The following is a 20,690-nucleotide window of genomic DNA, read 5'->3' as shown; positions in this document are numbered from 1 at the left end:
TCATACAAACTTCAATACTATTTGAAAAGGAACACTTAAAAACTTGCATTTACCTTACATATTACCATAATCAAAGATAAGGGGTGATCCGTCGCATATATATTTATCCACAGAAATTTCAGAGTTCGCAGGTATCTGCTGCGGTTCAATGTATCTGCGCAATGAGCTTCGAAGACAGCAATTTCAAATCTATCCATAAATGAGCAACTGAAGACTTTTATAATCAATTTTTTACTTCATATAGATGTTACAGTTACAGTCAAAATGTAAAATGAATGGCACAGTATTTAAATTGTATAGTTTGCAGATTTTTGCAGTATTTTAATGATCCGAATCTACAGCATTATAATGAAAAGTTGTCAAAAGTCATGATGTTACATTAAAATGACATAGCGCACATTGCATTCAGCAATTCTGTAAGTTTTTGGGGATGTTGGTAGGCATCATATTTGATCGCATTCAAAACTGAGCAACAGTAGACTTATCGGAATGAATTTTTTTTATAATTCCATATTTGTAGTTTGCAAAGTGGAAATACTCAACATACATGTCATTCTATAAGTTTTGTTATCAAAATTTGTGTTTGCATACCGCATTCCTAAGATACGACTTTTCATATCATCAGCAAAAAAAGCATCCATAGGCTTTCTGGAAAAGTTTCCAAATTTATCACTCGTCGACCTAATGGGAAAAGAATAACTACACACTATACCAAGACCAGATGTTTTTTTGAATATCTGATTTACAAAATGTGTAATTCAAGATCATGGTTAGAAACCTCTCGAATCATGTTACCACAATCATCATGAAGGAGTAGAAAATCATAGGACACATATTAGGGAACGAATTAATAATATGAATCGATCCGCTGCAAACTGATGGGGTGGAAACAAGGATCGGAGAGGGCAGAGCCAAACTGAATATCAAGCAAAATATGGGAATGTTTAAAAATAATAACGACACAAGAAATAAATTAGAAAACATTTATTCAATTAAAGTTTCTAATATCATTCTAACAGTTGCGTGTATTTTTGTTCTATTTATTCGTATATATAACCTATGTACACATGATATATAATCACGCCACTGACAATATATTCGCACTGGACAATATTTCTCGTATTCTGGTTTAATTGAAGAATTATTTCAGTAAACACTTATTTCCAATCGAACGAAATGATGAAATCTTGAAAAGTTTCGTTGACATATGCATCGCGCATTTTTTATATTCTTTTTCACACACACATCACAGACTACATTTACGCGGCCGCTTTGATACCGGTTTAATATATCACAAATAACAAAATCAATAGTAATATGCACTTCTTTAGATGACGAAAATTATTTTTTTATTGATCCCGCACGCACTTCGTAATGTCGAAATTCTGTTCATACGATCAAAAACTGACACATGGTTTGTACATTATTATATGTATATCGATCGAATTTATGACTGCTGTTACCAGCTGTGCTGCGCCGTGTGCTACGTTCTGAAGTTGACGTCAGATTTCCAATCATCAACAACTAATTTCAACAACCAATGACAACGTTTAAAAATGGATGTCGTCAGATCCAACCAATCAGAAACTCGAGAGCATCAAAGTGCCTTTGATTGTGTTGTAAATATAGACGCATAAATTCTAGAATGTGTTGGTAACTTTTGCATAATCTTGAGCCTGTGCAAAGTTTTTTCTCAGCAATTACGCCACCGATCATGCTGATTGTGGGTGGAATCGAAAGAGAATTTATTAATTAATCTCCAGTTCAATTTTCAAAGCCTCAGATGACTCAGAAGTTTCGTAATTGAACAAAATGACATGCCAATTTTACCCCCACCACCGCGAATCGTTTTATTCAGAGAAAAGATAGTCTCGGCGAGCTCGGGCCAGCAGACGACAGGGCTGTCAATGTACTTGTCCCGAGACTCTACCGAGTCTCTTGATTTCAAAAATGTTCAGCTACTTAAAGAGTTTAATCATACCCTTCACCGAACATTCCGACTACACAAAAAATTGAATTATAACTTTCACCACTGCAGAAAGAAATTTTCTGCTTCAGAGCTGTAGCAGTGATACCGTATACCGTCTCGCTCGCTCTCGTCATACCTATCCTTTAGCGAACAATCCTCTCTCTCTCTCGTTCTCCCGTGAGACGCGATGCTTTATACAGAGCTGTCAAAATTACGCATACGGATGCAGCCTCTTGATGTCTCTAAACAAACCCCATCGATATATATTCTTTATTATATGCTATTTTTGCGGATTCAACCGATTCACTTATGAAGGGCGTATCTCCGCGGGCTAAAGACACAGCTCGGAACAAGAATGTAAAAAAAAAAAAATGAAAACCCAAGTGATAAATTTTTTACTCTGAACAGTTTTACAAAACCTCATTTTCAAAGTTGATCTCAAGATGGATAGACGTGCGAGTATGTATGCAATTCATCGGGTCGAAAGAACCTTGGACATTGACTAAAAATGAACTCGAGTCGGTTCCTAAGGTTATGCTCATAAAATATTATAGCAGATACATTCCTTCATTATGGGAGCGATTACCTGAACATTTGCAAAGTGAAGTTCAGTCATATCAATATTGTCACGACCATTTTAATCCACCATGGGTGCGCTCTCATATCGATAATCTAGGACCGCTACGTCGAAACTGTGAAACATGTTTGATCATGGAGCAGCTAGTGAATATTTACGCAATTTATTGTATAAGAAACCCTCGCGAAATGACGACAGAAGAACTCCTGATTATATCTCCATCTACGTTCAAGAAATATTTCAGTGCCTATACGGATATTCTGTGGGAGCGTTTACCATATTATTACAAATCTGATGATGAAATCCAATCGTTCCGCCGATGTCATGATCACTGGAATACATCTTCGATGGAAGATCACATTGATGCTCCTGCGCCTCTACGAAAAAATTGTAGAAAATGTCGAGAGAGTGGAAAACTTGCGTGAACCACTATGCACGCATACGTGAGCGCTGTAAAAGGATGGGGGAAGTGACAGCAGCACGTTTGAACCTGATCCTAGGATGCATAGTGAAGGACATGGGGGAGATTTTCGTCGCGTTTGAACTTATCCAGAATTGCGGGGGTGAATAGTCATCAAGTTCTAGAGGAAGAATCGACAGCAACGTCGTCATTCAGGCACCACATTAGTCAGAAAACAGACGAGTTTCTTTTCTTGATCACCCCAAAGAAAAAAAGACAAAAATCACTCTACAAAACGGAGTTCACGTCATTGAACAAAGTTGCTACCTTGGAAAACAATATTCCAACGAAAAAGCTGATTGAACTTAAGGTAGGGATTGATCATCCAATTCATCATATTCGATCGGTGAAAACCAAATTTGGAAAACGTTACATCGCTAACATCGGAGACCAATTTACGGTCTTTTTACCGGGGAGACTTTACGAGGCCTTCGACCAAAACGAGGACGAATTCGAAAAGCTGTTGGAGGCGGCTTAAGCGAGGGAACTCTTCATGGAAGCGTTTGCCGACAAGTGGAGTAAAATTGTGTTCAAACATATTCCAAAATCTTTGTGAAAAAGAAAAAATCTATAAATATCTATAATCGTGATCATTTTTTGAAAATCATACTAATAATATGAAATATTGTATGGTGATTGGAGGAAAAGGAGATGAGATGTGAAATAAAAAATATGAAAAAAGATATGTATTATAAAATATTATGTTTATTCAAAAATCCCTCGTTCACGCAAAGCTAGATATACATATAACCAACTTCGAAGTGATTTCACATTCGCTTTCGCACAATTATATCTCGAATTCGGATTGTTGTGTTGGTGGTGGGGACAGTCGAGGTGATTTCTCGGCAGCTTCTGCAACGATGGACAGTCCAGACTCTCCATATCGATAATTTCCATTGATAGATCCAAGAAACTTCTCAGCCGCAAATACTTTTCGCTTCCTTTCACGTATATGACGCGAGCTCGTTGTAAGATGCTTTGAATTATCTCTTTCGCCGTATCGTATGGTATACTTCCATAGTCCCATGACATCCCATGGAAATTTCGTTCCAACCATTTGTTTGTCATTCTGTATTGACCGGGTAGAGCGTTCCAATTATATGGTGACTCGAAAAACAGCGTCAGAGGTTCAGCTTTCTTCACGTCTGCGCGAATGATTGAAATTTCTTTGAGAATGACCTCGTTGATAGGTCCTTTGAAGCCTTGTAGATCGATGACAAAATCCATGTTGACTGCTGGCTGAAGAAGTTCATGGTACGGTTTATACCAATTTTCTCGCCCCACTACTCACAGGATTGTGCTCAACAATGCGATCGTGTAGAATGAGGCAGTATGCGCATGTTTGTTCTGGAATATTTGTGCTTGTTTCAAATTCGAGGCGCACATCAGCAGGCCCAGACTTGAGAGAATCGTTCTGCCTCGAGCAGTCAATCACCATGAGAGGTGCAGATTTGAGAAAATCTGTTTTGTAAGCCATGGTTCGGCCTCCTTATTGTAACCGGACAGGTTCGCGCAAGTTTTCCACTCTCTCGACATTTTCTACAATCGTAAAGAAATTTTCATGAACCTCATATTGAAATTCAACAAAAATATGATCAATGGAAAGAGTGTTTTCAAAACTTTCCCATTACACAAAAAAAAAAATTCGCCAAAACTTCCAACGTTTCAAAAAAGAGATTTTTATAAACCTCATGTTCAAACTTTGAAAAAAAGTCCATCGCTGCGAAAAGAATGATTTCAGAACTTTCCGTCAACACAAACAAATTTAATCACGACTTTCACTTCTACGAGAACGAAATTTTCATAAACCTCATATTGAAATTCAACAAAATTATGATCAATGGCAGGAGAGAATTTCAAAACTTTCCAGCTACACAAAAAAAAAACTGGCCAAAACCTCCAATGCTTCAAAAAAGAGATTTTTATAAAGGACCGTCCTTAGAATTCAGATTGAATTCGGTGAAGGACGGTCCTTAGAATTCAGATTGCATTCGGTGAAGAACGGTCCTTCACAGTGCAGGTTAATATTGTGTACTCGGAAAGTTTTGAAAGCATTTTCTTGACAGCGATCAAAATTTCGATTGAATTCGAATCTGATGTTCATAAAAGTTTCCTGCATCGATGAACGTTTTGCCCCAATTTTTTAAGTAGTTGGAAATTTTTGAAAACACTCTCTTTCCAGCAATCAAAATTTTGTTGGATTTCAATATGAGGTTCATAGAAAATTTTTTACTACAATAGTGAAAGTTATAATTCAATTTTTTGTGAAGTCGGAATGTTCGGTGAAAGTTATGATTAAATTCTTTAAGTAACTGAACATTTTTGAAATTATTCTCTATGCAGGGAAGGAAGTGATGGCCAAATTATTTGAATAATCGGAAAGTTTTGTAATCATTCTCTACGCAGCGATTACAATTTTTTCAAAATTTCCATGAGGTTTATAGAAGTTTCTTTCTTGCAGCGATGGAAGTTATGGCCCAATTATTTGAGTAATCGGAAAGTTTTGTAATCATTCTCTTCGCAGTGATTACAGTTTTTCAAAATTTCAATATGAGGTTTATGAAAGTTTCTTTCTTACAGCGATGGAAGTTATTGCCAAATTATTTGAATAACCGGAAAGTTTTTAAATCATTCTCTTCCCAGCGATTACAATTTTTTCAGAATTTCAATATGAGGTTTATGAAAGTGTCTTTCTTGCAGCGATGGAAGTTATTGCCAAATTATTTGAGTAATCGGAAAGTTTTGAAATCATTCTCTTCGCAACGATTTAAGTTTTTTCAAAATTTAAACATGAGGTTTATAAAAATCTCTTTTTTGAAGCGTTGGAAGTTTTGGCCAGTTTTTTTGTGTAGTTGGAAAGTTTGAAATACTCTCCTGCCATTGATCATAATGTTGTTGGATGGAAGTTATTGTCAGATTATTTGAGTAATCGGAAAGTTTTGAAATCATTCTCTTTGCAGCGATTAAAAATTTTTCAAAATTTAAACATGAGGTTTATAAAAATCTCTTTTTTGAAGCATTGGAGGTTTTGGCCAGTTTTTTTTTTGTGTAGCTGGAAAGTTTTGAAATACTCTCCTGCCATTGATCATAATTTTGTTGAATTTCATTATGAGGTTTATGAAAATTTCGTTCTCGTAGAAGTGAAAGTCGTGATTAAATTTGTTTGTGTTGACGGAAAGTTCTGAAATCATTCTTTTCGCAGCGATGGACTTTTTTTCAAAATTTGAACATGAGGTTTATAAAAATCTCTTTTTTGAAACGTTGGAAGTTTTGGCCAATTTTTTTTTTTGGGTAATGGGAAAGTTTTGAAAACACTCTTTCCATTGATCATATTTTTGTTGAATTTCAATATGAGGTTCATGAAAATTTCTTTACGATTGTAGAAAATGTCGAGAGAGTGGAAAACTTGCGCGAACCTGTCCGGTTACAATAAGGAGGCCGAACCATGGCTTACAAAACAGATTTTCTCAAATCTGCACCTCTCATGGTGATTGACTGCTCGAGGCAGAACGATTCTCTCAAGTCTGGGCCTGCTGATGTGCGCCTCGAATTTGAAACAAGCACAAATATTCCAGAACAAACATGCGCATACTGCCTCATTCTACACGATCGCATTGTTGAGCACAATCCTGTGAGTAGTGGGGCGAGAAAATTGGTATAAACCGTACCATGAACTTCTTCAGCCAGCAGTCAACATGGATTTTGTCATCGATCTACAAGGCTTCAAAGGACCTATCAACGAGGTCATTCTCAAAGAAATTTCAATCATTCGCGCAGACGTGAAGAAAGCTGAACCTCTGACGCTGTTTTTCGAGTCACCATATAATTGGAACGCTCTACCCGGTCAATACAGAATGACAAACAAATGGTTGGAACGAAATTTCCATGGGATGTCATGGGACTATGGAAGTATACCATACGATACGGCGAAAGAGATAATTCAAAGCATCTTACAACGAGCTCGCGTCATATACGTGAAAGGAAGCGAAAAGTATTTGCGGCTGAGAAGTTTCTTGGATCTATCAATGGAAATTATCGATATGGAGAGTCTGGACTGTCCATCGTTGCAGAAGCTGCCGAGAAATCACCTCGACTGTCCCCACCACCAACACAACAATCCGAATTCGAGATATAATTGTGCGAAAGCGAATGTGAAATCACTTCGAAGTTGGTTATATGTATATCTAGCTTTGCGTGAACGAGGGATTTTTGAATAAACATAATATTTTATAATACATATCTTTTTTCATATTTTTTATTTCACATCTCATCTCCTTTTCCTCCAATCACCATACAATATTTCATATTATTAGTATGATTTTCAAAAAATGATCACGATTATAGATATTTATAGATTTTTTCTTTTTCACAAAGATTTTGGAATATGTTTGAACACAATTTTACTCCACTTGTCGGCAAACGCTTCCATGAAGAGTTCCCTCGCTTAAGCCGCCTCCAACAGCTTTTCGAATTCGTCCTCGTTTTGGTCGAAGGCCTCGTAAAGTCTCCCCGGTAAAAAGACCGTAAATTGGTCTCCGATGTTAGCGATGTAACGTTTTCCAAATTTGGTTTTCACCGATCGAATATGATGAATTGGATGATCAATCCCTACCTTAAGTTCAATCAGCTTTTTCGTTGGAATATTGTTTTCCAAGGTAGCAACTTTGTTCAATGACGTGAACTCCGTTTTGTAGAGTGATTTTTGTCTTTTTTTCTTTGGGGTGATCAAGAAAAGAAACTCGTCTGTTTTCTGACTAATGTGGTGCCTGAATGACGACGTTGCTGTCGATTCTTCCTCTAGAACTTGATGACTATTCACCCCCGCAATTCTGGATAAGTTCAAACGCGACGAAAATCTCCCCCATGTCCTTCACTATGCATCCTAGGATCAGGTTCAAACGTGCTGCTGTCACTTCCCCCATCCTTTTACAGCGCTCACGTATGCGTGCATAGTGGTTCACGCAAGTTTTCCACTCTCTCGACATTTTCTACAATTTTTTCGTAGAGGCGCAGGAGCATCAATGTGATCTTCCATCGAAGATGTATTCCAGTGATCATGACATCGGCGGAACGATTGGATTTCATCATCAGATTTGTAATAATATGGTAAACGCTCCCACAGAATATCCGTATAGGCACTGAAATATTTCTTGAACGTAGATGGAGATATAATCAGGAGTTCTTCTGTCGTCATTTCTCGAGGGTTTCTTATACAATAAATTGCGTAAATATTCACTAGCTGCTCCATGATCAAACATGTTTCACAGTTTCGACGTAGCGGTCCTAGATTATCGTTATGAGAGCGCACCCATGGTGGATTAAAATGGTCGTGACAATATTGATATGACTGAACTTCACTTTGCAAATGTTCAGGTAATCGCTCCCATAATGAAGGAATGTATCTGCTATAATATTTTATGAGCATAACCTTAGGAACCGACTCGAGTTCATTTTTAGTCAATGTCCAAGGTTCTTTCGACGGATGAATTGCATACATACTCGCACGTCTATCCATCTTGAGATCAACTTGGAAAATGAGGTTTTGTAAAACTGTTCAGTGTAAAAAATTTATCACTTGGGTTTTCATTTTTTTTTTTTTTTTACATTCTTGTTCCGAGCTGTGTCTTTAGCCCGCGGAGATACGCCCTTCATAAGTGAATCGGTTGAATCCGCAAAAATAGCATATAATAAAGAATATATATCGATGGGGTTTGTTTAGAGACATCAAGAGGCTGCATCCGTATGCGTAATTTTGACAGCTCTGTATAAAGCATCGCGTCTTACGGGAGAACGAGAGAGAGGATTGTTCGCTAAAGGATAGGTATGACGAGAGCGAGCGAGACGGTATACGGTATCACTGCTACAGCTCTGAAGCAGAAAATTTCTTTCTGCAGTGGTGAAAGTTATAATTCAATTTTTTGTGTAGTCGGAATGTTCGGTGAAGGGTATGATTAAACTCTTTAAGTAGCTGAACATTTTTGAAATTATTCTCTATGCAGGGAAGGAAGTGATGGCCAAATTATTTGAATAACCGGAAAGTTTAGTAATCATTCTGTACGCAGCGATTACAATTTTTCAAAATTTCCATGAGGTTTATAAAAGCTCCTTTCTTGCAGCGATGGAAGTTATGGCCAAATTATTTGAATAATCGGAATGTTTTTAAAGCATTTTCTTCTCACCGATTACAATTTTTTCAAAATTTCAATATGAGGTTTATGAAAGTTTCTTTCTTGCAGCGATGGATGTAATGGCCAAATTATTTGAATAATCGGAAAGTTTTTAAATCATTCTCTTCGCAGCGATTACAATTTTTTCAAAATTTCCATGTGGTTTAAAAAATCTCTTTTTTGAAGCATTGGAAGTTTTGGCCACTTTTTTGTGTGTTTGGAAAGTTTTGAAATACTCTCCTGCCATTGTTCATAATTTTTTGAATTTCAATATGAGGTTTATGAAAATTTCGTTCTCGTATCTCATTTTCTCATATCTGCACCTCTCATAGTGATTGACTGCTCGGAGCAGAACGATTCTCTGTGAGAGAGAGGTGTGCTGTTCCACATGAGCGAGAGCGAGCGAGCGTGTGTATGACATCTCTGCTGCATCCCTGTAGTACGAGATCTCTGTATCTAACGAGAAAGAGTGAGTGAGGGGTACATACTACCGTGAGAGCGAGCGAGACGACATAGAATATCGCTGCTGCTGTAGCTCTCAAACACTGTGGCATCGCAGCGCGCAAAAGAGCGAGCAAGATGCTGCGTCTTAAGAATGAGAGCGAGCGAGATGGTCACTTCACGCCCTCGCGAAGCAACGCATCTCTCGAGAGGGTATACTTTAGCGCGAGAGCAAGCGAGAGGGCATACATCATCGGTCCTGCAGCCACGCGTAATTTTGATGCCGCTGCGAATACCTTGGCTATGCTATGACTCAAGGTCAATGGCCCGATGACGTACTCCCCTGCCTGCTTAGAAGCTGTGCCCGGTGAGCGCGAGGTACCGCATCTCAAGAGAGAGCGAGCGAGAGCGTATACGTTATCGCGTATGCTAGCACGAGAGCGAGTAAGAGGGTGTACGTCGTCGAGGTTGCAGCCACGTGCAGTTTTGATGAAGCTGCGAATACCTCAAGCTCTCGCGAGGCATCGCGCCTCGCGAGCGGCCTTATCTAAGCGTGAGAGTGAGCGAGAGGGCATGTGTGAATCCTTTGCCCCGTATACGAGGATGACTGCATTGGGCCGAGGTGTCGGCTGTTTTTACGGCCCCTCCTGTCCTTCTTTTACCCCCGCAATGATGTGCTCATCATAAGCACGTATTTGCATAAATGTCTTAGCCTTCTTCGCCCATCAGTCTTCAATCGAGTCGCGCGCGAGTATCTCGTCCCGGTCACTCTCATATTCTGTCCGTCTACAAGTTTTTTCTTTTTTTTGTTTTCCCTCAAAATGTATCCTCGTTACCGGGATTACGGGTTTCTCGGCGCGGCGTTCACGTGTCGGGTGATACAGCTGCTGAGCGTTGCGTCGCTCTACGTGCGTACCGACGCACTAGAGCAGCTTTATTTGCACGTGGTGTCGTTGCTGCACAACGATTTTATAGACCGGAGATTGGGCCGGCCCGTCCAAAGAGAGGAGGCGACGCCGGGCGCGAGTTGTGTGGTGGTGCCGCGGGGCTTGTATACCGCGTACCGCGGGGAGGTTGTTTACCGTGATAGCTGTGATTATGTTGAGGTGTATCTGGTAGATCGCGGCGAGAGTGCCTTTTACGATCTAGGCTACCTCTACCGCCCCTCACCAGCATTAGCGGTGATACCAGCGCTCATGATAGAGTGCTCCCTCCACGGTCTCGCCTTCTTGGATGAGTATTATTACTCGATCCACGAGGTGGAGGCGTTGTGCGAGGGGCCTCTTATGACCATCGTCATGAGCCCTCCTACACGGCATTTTTATATTTTTTACAAATATAAAATAAAAAATATACACCGGAAAAAACGATGGTGCACTATGACGACACGCTCACACCCCCTCCGCACACCCGCAAACCTCTCGCCCACAACGCCGGCCGCTCGGCCTAGTGGGGGAAAGGAGTGGGGATAGGAGTGGGGGTCGCCATAGTGCACCACCTACTACTGAGGGACCATCAATGTACTTGTCCCAACCTTTTTTTCTTAGGGGAAGTTTATGGTTTGATATCACGTCTTTTTTCTCAAAAGTTCCTTATTTATGTTCAGTTGACTATAGGATGTTAGTTTGAATTTCTATTTATTTATTTATTTATTTATTTTTTATTTTGTTACCAGTGTACGGCATTCTGCCTTTTTACAATCCCTCCCTATTCCCTTATTCCATTTTTTCCCCTCCTATTGCAGCGGCAGCCGACTTACTCCCCACTGTATCGTGAACGAGCTGCTGGTACCCGACGGCTATCACGGGTACGACGAGGGGGGCGAGGACGACGGCTTCGTCGACGTTGTCGACACTCCGGCCGGTGCCGAAGAATAGATTGTGTGCGTGTGCGTGCGTGCGTGCGCGCGCGCGCGCGCGCGCGCGTGTGTGTGTGTGTGTGTGTGTGTGTGTGTGTGTGTGTGTGTGCGCGCGCGCGTGAAAAACAATGGTGCGCGAGACAGCGTCGTGGAGCCTGGATCGGGGAGAGAGACGCGTCACCCCGGTGAGTTTTTCAATATATATTTTTTATTTTTTCTTTTTAATTTTTTTTGATTTTTTTTTATCCATTTTAAAAATAAAATTAATATGTATAGAGAAAGAGAGATTTTTTATTTTATATTTTTTACAAATATAAAATAAAAAAATATACACCGGAAAAAACGATGGTGCACTATGACGACACGTTCACTCCCCCTCCGCACACCCGCAAACCTCTCGCCCACAACGCCGGCCGCTCGGCCTAGTGGGGGAAAGGAGTGGGGATAGGAGTGGGGGTCGCCATAGTGCACCACCTACTACTCACGAATGTAAAAATATGTAATACGGGACACATAAATTTCTCATTAGGGGTCTCCTTCGTCACGGATTCCAATAATTGAGAACACTTTCCTTCTCAACTGACTTTTCTTAAAATTCCGCAGGAAACATAAATCAGTCATTCGAGGGGGGCATCTACGAGTTTTTTTTTATTCCTCAAAATATACTTTGTCTATGCAATGCCGCAAACAGGACTGCTGCATCCCCTCTCCCCCTCTTCATTACCCTGAGAACCTCCACACACCATGCAACCCCCGCAACGCGCTCCCCCGTCCTCACACCCCCCTGAGAGCATTAGAACTGGTTTTGAAAAAAGAAATCTCGTCCGAACTTGCGCCACCACAGGGATGTAAAAATATGTAACACAGGACACATAAATTTGTCATTAGTGTAACATGCAAATATCTTTAGTCACGGAGTCCTATAATTGAGATCATTTTTGGAAAGAGCACTTTCAAAAGAAAATTCCGTCCAGTGCAATCTGATACACCGAAAACATAAATTAGTAGCAAAAAAATCTTTTGTCCCAAATTGTTTGTCTCTTCAAAGTACCGCCGCACCCCCGCTGTCCGAGAACCTTCCCCCTCCACATACCATGCAGCCCCGCAACGGTCCCCGCGCTCCCCCGTCACCGCTCCCCCCTGAGATCCCGAAGTTAGAACTGGTATAGCCTTTCAACTTTAGCTATATGTCCAATACCTATATTTTAAGAGATTGGACGAAGGTTACATGAAAAGATGGACTTGTTCCCTTATATGAAAGCTTATAATTATTTACCTTAGTCTGCCTGTAAAGTTCGTCAAGGTGTCAAAGCCTGGCCAGTCTTCCGTGCATGCGAGACATGAGCATCTGAACCAATATCTTCCTATGAGTGACCTCTGTCTTTCCAGCACATTTTTTTTCGTGAAAATTGGCCCATAATTTTCGGCAATAACATCTTTGGTTTTGAGTGGACGCAATGCTCTTAGAACGATGTTTCGGCCGACAAAATATCTATACAAACAATATTGATATTTCATCTAAATAGATTTTGTTGCAATTAAATTCACTCACTTAATCTCGAGATATGATAAAAAAGTATAAAACATTCCGATTGAAAACCATGCACGCCAAGCTTGTGTGTAATGTTGAAAATGAATTTGTGCAGTACATCGTATAGATACAATGCATGCACTTGTACGCGTAAACTGTTTTAAGTTTATAACCCGAGCTAGCATAAAAACAGATGATAATCTCTTAATAATTGCAGAATCATTCGAGAAACCTTTGTTGCTCTGTGACGTTTGCTGGAAAATTTTTCTGAATAAGTGAGGGATTAGGGCTAAAAGTGTACACGAATGAATTCCACAAGAACCTTAATTCATTCACTGTACTTGGTTATGTTAATAGAAAATGATCTCATTTTTTTTTATTTCCAAAATTCAAAATTCCTACAGGAAACGTAATTCATACACTGTATATGTTACAATAGATCTCATATTTTTTCACAGTTAAACATTTTTTTAAATTTATTTATTGAAAATGCGAATATAGAAAATCATTTAAAACAACGGTCACGACCTTTTAATACTTGGCGTGCCTTTTTTACTTTTTGAAGTTTTAATATTTACTGATTTCACTTCTTTTTGCGAAGCGTGACAACTATATAGGAATCGTATTTCATTCACTGTATTTGTCAACTTCAGAAAACGATCTCATTTTTTTTATATTTTGAAGTGTTTTATTGATAATGCAAATATAGAAAATTATTGGAAACTACGGTCGCGACCTTTTAATAATTGGCGTTCTTTTTTTACTTTGTCAATTATTTTTTTTTCTGATTTCACTTATTTTTTAGAGGCGTGACAATATTTACTTAAGAAAAAAAATACATTCCTCGTCTTCGACGAAAATTTTTAAAACGATTTGTTTCAAGTTGAGTACTTTTCTCTATGTGGCAAAAGCAATCGACACAGCCAATTTTTCTATGTAGATGGACGAAAACTGTGCGGTTATGTTCATGTGAGTTGAAACCTTTTACAAGCAATAATGGTGACGATTTTGATTATCCATTCAGCATATCGAATTTTCTAATGAAAGATTGGGAAATTCCTATGCAATGGGATGATATTTTCATTTTCTATTCCTTTTTTTGGAAAGCTCCATTTGTTTATTTGGAAAATTGATTTATGAAACTATCTTCTTCTTATTCTTCTCTTTCAATGGATTCCATGTTGACATGGATACTGTCAATGGTTTGCAATGTCCAAAGAAACGTTTCCATGCTATTTAATATCTAAGACGACAGCTTTATAGTTATTTGTGTCCAGTGATATTTTTTCATGGTCTTTTATAACGTCAGAACATGCTTTCTCAATGCAGACTGTTAAATCGCCGATCTAGATATCGATAACTATGAGGAAATATATTGCAAACCATTGCACCGTCTACCTAAATATCGGAAAATATAAAATTGTCGAATATATATATTGAAAAATATGAAGGCATCCACCTAGACGTCGAAAACCCTATAGTCGCCAACCTAGACATCGAAAACAATAGAGCCATCGACCAATATATCGAAAACCATGCAGTCGTCAATCTAGACATCGAAAACCATGCGGTCGTCAACGTAGTCATCCTTAGAAAAACTGACTGCACCATCGGAAACTATGGAGCCGTTGACCTTCATACCGGAAACCATAGACAAATTCACCTCAACATCGGAAACTATGAAGTTATCGACCGGGATAGTGAAAACTATGAAGTCGTCGATCTAGTCCACGAAAACAATGGGAAAACATACCTGGACATTGAAAACTGCCGAGCCGTTGATCTAGACCTCGAAAAGCATGGAAAAACATACCGAGACGGCGAAAGCCATGAAGAAATATTCCTAGCCATCGAAAACCATAAAGCTGTCGACGTAGCCATCGAAAACAATGGAGCCGACGACCTAGACCATGAAAACCATGGAGAAACATATCCAGACATCAAAAAGTATGGAATTGTTGACTTAGCATCAAAAACCATGGCGGAATATACCTGGACCACGAAAATCATGAAGGAACATACCTAGACATTGAAAACTATGGAGAAATATACCTGGACATCCGAAACCATGGAGGAATATACCTAGACATTGAAAACTATGTAAACACATACCTAGACATCGAAAGTTATAGAGCCATCGACCTAGATCACGGAAATGATGGAACAATATACCTAGAGAACAAAAACTATGTAAATACAGACCTAGCCATCGAAAACTGTTGAGCCGTCAACCTAGGCCACGAAAAATATCGAGAAACATACCTAGACAACGATAACTATGAAGCCGGCGACCTCGCGCACTAAAACCATGAAAAAAAAACGAAAACCATGGAGGGACATACCTAGACATAAAAAAAATGATGGAATAATACACCTGGACATCGAAAACTATGTAGAAACATACTTAGCCGACGAAAGCCAAGGAGAAGCATACCCCGCAAACGAACAGTATGGAGCTGTCCACGTAGACATCGAAAACCATGGAGGAATCTACCTAGACCACGAAAACCCGAGAGAAACATACCTGGACATCAAAAACTGTGGAGTCGTCGTCCTCGACTGCGAAAACCATGAAGAAACATACCTAGACCACGAAAACCATGAAGGAATCTACCTAGATCACGAAAACCATGGAGGAATATACCTGGACCACGAAAACCATGGAGGAACATACCTAGACATCGAAATCCATGGAGGAATTATCCTAGACCACGAAAACCCGAGAGAAACATACCTGGACATGAAAAACTGTGGAGTCGTTGACCTCGACTGCGAAAACTATGAAGAAACATACCTAGACCACGAAAACCTTGGAGAAACATATCCATACATCGAAAACCATGAAGGAACATGTCTAGACATTGAAAACCATGGAGGAACATACCTGGACATCGAAACCCATGGAGGAATTATCTTAGACCACGAAAACCCGAGAGAAACTACCTGGACATCGAAAACTGTAGAGCCGTCGACCTCGACTGCGAAAACCATGAAGGAATCTACTTAGACCACGAAAACCATGGAAAAACATATCCATACATCGAAAACCACGGAGGAATATACCTGGACCACGAAAACCATGAAGAAACATGACTAGACATTGAAAACCATGGAGGAATATACCTAGACAGCAAAACCCATGGAGGAATTATCCTAGACCACGAAAACCATGGAGAAACATACTCGGACATCGAAAACTGTGGAGCCGTCGCCCTCGACCGCGAAAACCATGAAGAAACATGCCTAGTCCACGAAAACCATGGAGGAATATATCTAGATATCAAGAAATATGGAGAAATTCACGTGGACATTCAAAACCATGGAGGAATATACCTAGGCGTTAAAAACTATGGAGAAATGTACCTGGATATCCGAAACTATGGAGAAATACACCTGGACATCAGAAACCATGGAGGAATATACCTAGACATCGAAACCCATGGAGAAATTATCCTAGACCACGAAAACCATGGAGAAACATACCTGGATATCGAAAACTGTGGAGCCGTAGACCTCGAACGCGAAACCCATGGAGGAATATACCTAGACATCAAGAATAATAGAGAAATACACTTGGACATTAAAAACTATGGAGAAATACACTCTCACATCAGAAACCATGGAGGAATATACCTAGACATCGAAATCCATGGAGGAATTATCCGAGACCACGAAAACCATGGAGAAACATACCTGGACATCGAAAACTAAGGAGCCGTCGACCCAGACCTCGAAAACCATGAAAAAACATACCTAGACGACGAAAGCCATGGAGGAATATATCCGGACATAAAATACTATAGGGTCGTCGACCTAGACATACTCGAAAAATCCAGCGGCGTCGAACAGGATTTTATATTTTTTTATTTTTATTATTTATTATTTAATTTTATTTTTATTATTATATTTTTTCATTTTATTATATTATTATTATATTATATTATATATTGTATAATATAATATATATATATTGTATTATACATTAATTATAATAAAATATTTATTATAATATATTTTATTATTTATTAATAAATAAAATATATATTATATAATAATACGAGTTATGCGTAAGCCAGGAGCTGGTATTGCCCCCGCTGTCCGCACATTCTCTGTCTCTCTCGCTCGGCGACGCGCAAGAGAGGGGGTAGCCGCGTTCAGCGTACTGTGTGACAGGAGAGCCGAGAAATGTATACCAGGCCTGCAAAGGCCGTAAGTCCGAACGTAAACTCGCTCAACTTACCCCTCTCTGTCTCTAAGAAATGAAATTTATCGTAAAGCGTTCGGTCTCAATTCTTTAAAGAGACATATTTCGGGAATGGCTGAATGGATTTACTTCCAACAAAGACCAATGGAAAGGGAAAAATCGAAAAAAAAATCGCACCAATTTTTAGATTTTTTAATAATATGGTTTGTCCGCAAGCGCCGTTTGAAAACTCTGTGACGTCAAAAATCGGCATATTCGCGTATATAAGAGTGCGGCAGGGCTCGCGCTGGCTTTTTCTTTACGCGCTGCTGATTTTCCTTTTAATACTTGGCGTCGAGCCGCTACCGCGTCTCTTGATAAAAAATTTTCAAAAAAATTCATAAATATGGGACAAATTGAAAAATGTACTATCCAAGTTACATGCAGTATAAAAATGTATGATATCAATTGGAGGCCAAGTTTTTATTGATAATTTGGAATATTTATCGAACAAATCGGAAACTTTAATTGAAATTCATGATAATTATTTTCAAGAAAAAAGTTAATGAAAAAAAGTCATAACGGAAGTTACGTGCAGTACTAAAATGTATTATATCAATTCGAGGTCAAGTATTTATCAGTTATTCGAAATCAAGAGACTCGGTAGAGTCTCGGGACAAGTACATTGACAGCCCTGTCGTCTGCTGGCCCGAGGCTCTCGCCGAGATATTATCTCTGATAAAACGATTAGCGGTGGTGGGGGTAAAATCGACATGTCATTTTCTTGAATTGCAAAGCTCAGGAGTTATGTCGCAATTTGAAAATTGAACTTTCAGCTAATTAAGAAATTCTCTTTCGATTGCGCCCAAAATCAGCATGATCGGTGGCGTAATTGCTGAGAAAAAACTTTGCACGGGCTCAAGATTATGCAAAAAGTACCAACATATTTACGCAGCTGACGTATCCGTATATGGGTTCAGACCGATACGTACAAGGGCTTCTTGATGCCCATCATAACCAATCACCGGTGAGAATCTATCCGTCTCGACCAATCGCCGATGAGAAAGTTTCTGATAGTCCTCAATGTTTTCTTGTATACCGTCTGTTATCGTCTTTATGTTATTATAAAGTGATTGCGATCGTAGCCCCGTGGATCAACGGTGCAAGATTTGCAAATTTCGTTTAAATAAATAAAACATTATTGGAAATAGCAGTGGATATAATGAATTTTATTTTTTTCATAAAAAAAGTTTCAATAAGTTTCGTTCGGCATAACGAACCTATACTATTATTAAGAATATTAAACTAATAATAAATCGCATTTCAATAAATTTTTAATCGAATGTTGCCATCCAATTTCGTTTGTTTATGATTGATTTTTATTTGAATGAATAGTGATGGGCCGGACAAGTACTTTTAACTCATATTTACACATAATTTGTATCGATCCAATCGACGTAGAATATTGTGAACAATATCAGCAGCTCCTGAAAGTCTGAAAAGGATGGATTTTCTTATAAGCCTCTGCCACCGTAGAGTAAGAAATGACTAGCTTGCATGTGATTTTTATGGATTTAAAAGCTTCTTAGACCAATTTAATAATGCCAAAATTTGGAGTTACTCATAAATTACTTGTCCTTCGATTGATATAATAAATTTAAATGCTGCACGTAAATTAGATTGAATGTTTTTAAATTGATTTAGCTGTTCGAATCAAATAAGAAGAATGAGCCATCGGTTTCCAAAATGATTTCAAGCGTGATTTTTCGGTTTTTTATTTTTTACTTGTTATTTCATACTTTTGATACTTAAAAAAATAGATACAGAATAGTTCTTTTTAAACATAATATTTTTTCAAGATTTGTGAAATTTTTTTCGGATTGATCTGTATTTTTTTTAAAGTTATTTTATGGATGGAAGTATCAGCAAACGAGGGAAGTAGTAGGTGGTGCACTATGGTAACCCCCACTCCTATCCCCACTCCTATCCCCACTCCTTTCCCCCACTAGGCCGAGCGGCCGGCGTTGTGGGCGAGAGGTTTGCGGGTGTGCGGAGGGGGTGTGAGCGTGTCGTCATAGTGAACCATCGTTTTTTCCGGTGTATATTTTTTATTTTATATTTGTAAAAAATATAAAATAAAAAATCTCTCTTAGTAGTAAGTCTATGCGGGTTCTGGCTCAAATGGGGGCGAGGGGTAAGCGGTGCGAGGGGGGAAGCCCCGCTACGTCATCCCCCGCGCCGTAGTCCAGAACCTATATAGCTATACTACTGTAGGCCCTATATCGGCGGAGGGGAGGGGGGAACGACCCATGACGAAGGGTCTGCAGGTCCGGAGGAGAAGAGAGAGGGAGATAGCTAGATGGTGTAAATGGTGAGAATGAGAGAGAGATGAATGTTTCCGAAAGGAAATAGCATGCAAGTGAGAGAGAGAGAGAGAGAGAGAGAGAGAGAGAGAGAGACGAGTGTTGAATGAAATAAACTTACACGTTTAGGTTAAATTTATCATATTACGAAAGAAATATACAAATTTAAAATAAAATGTGTGTGTGTGTGTGTGTATTAATATGTGTTTATTTTTTTTGAATCATCTTTCATATTTATGCTGTTTCTGAAACAGATAGAAGTAAAATTTTCAAATTAATTTTCAATTCTTTGTGACATGATTCCATTCAAATTAATAATAAAATAAGGTACTTACTCTTTTTAAAATGGATCACAGTCCGGACAGATATTTGCTGTTACGACGTGATATAAGCGAGTCCTACAATCCTGACAACTCGCTGTAGACACAGTTTTCCATGACTCCGTTTCATGTATGCGCACGGCGGTCAGTTTTTCAAACATTTCACCACCCGCTCCAAGAACGCACACACCGCACAATTTTTCACCTCTTTCGGTGCGATAATACACTGAGACTATGCACACCTTAGAGTGTTCGTTTAACATGTTTTTCTCCTCTTCGGTAAATTTACTTCGCACTGTGAGATATCCATGATTTGTCGAATCACATTCACAGGATTGAACGATGTTTTCGTTGCTTGACATTGTGTTGCTTTTTAATATAAAAAACGAAGAAACCGAAGGGAATCGACTCTCGAACAAAAATAAAAATGACTGTGCTTTGAGAAAACTTTGCAGAGTTGTGAGCTCCTGACAAATTTGCTATTCCCTTTTGCACTCACCCCACTCTGCAAGCTTTTCCCACTTTTCTAAAAACAAAAAAAAAACAGCTCACTTATCTCATCATATTTGAAGATATTCAGTGTAATAAAAGGTAAAAAAATTTTTACCTAATCATCCAAAAATGAATGCTAAAGTTTATAGAATGGATGAAAAAAAAAACTCTCTAACTTCCACCTACTATCTACATCCAATCCTACATTATCTCTGGGATAGTAAAAATACACGTCTAACTGAAAAGAATGTGAATTTTTCTTCTAGCGGTTCTGCAGTACCTTTTTCTCACACTATTTCTCAGATAGCATGTGTGATAAATTGTTGACC

The 20,690-nt window shown here is 38.9% G+C and overlaps 1 protein-coding gene across 2 annotated transcripts in view; it reads right to left on the bottom strand.

Annotated features, from left to right (window-relative positions):
- LOC122406467 (SET and MYND domain-containing protein 4-like) overlaps positions 1-20,690 on the bottom strand; it is a 1,392,500-nt gene that overhangs the window by 261,037 nt on the left and 1,110,773 nt on the right. The window contains exon 9 of one of the 2 annotated variants that reach the window (XM_043411934.1): positions 12,749-12,964. The exons of the other annotated variant lie outside the window; for it this stretch is intronic. Within the exon in view, the coding sequence (XP_043267869.1) occupies positions 12,749-12,964 (216 nt within the window). The remainder of the gene's footprint in view (positions 1-12,748; positions 12,965-20,690) is intronic. 2 annotated transcript variants of the gene reach the window in all.

This window comes from Venturia canescens, chromosome 2 (assembly GCF_019457755.1).
Source record: "Venturia canescens isolate UGA chromosome 2, ASM1945775v1, whole genome shotgun sequence".
Lineage (NCBI taxonomy): Eukaryota > Metazoa > Arthropoda > Insecta > Hymenoptera > Ichneumonidae > Venturia > Venturia canescens.
This window is presented reverse-complemented; position numbering and strand designations above follow the sequence as displayed.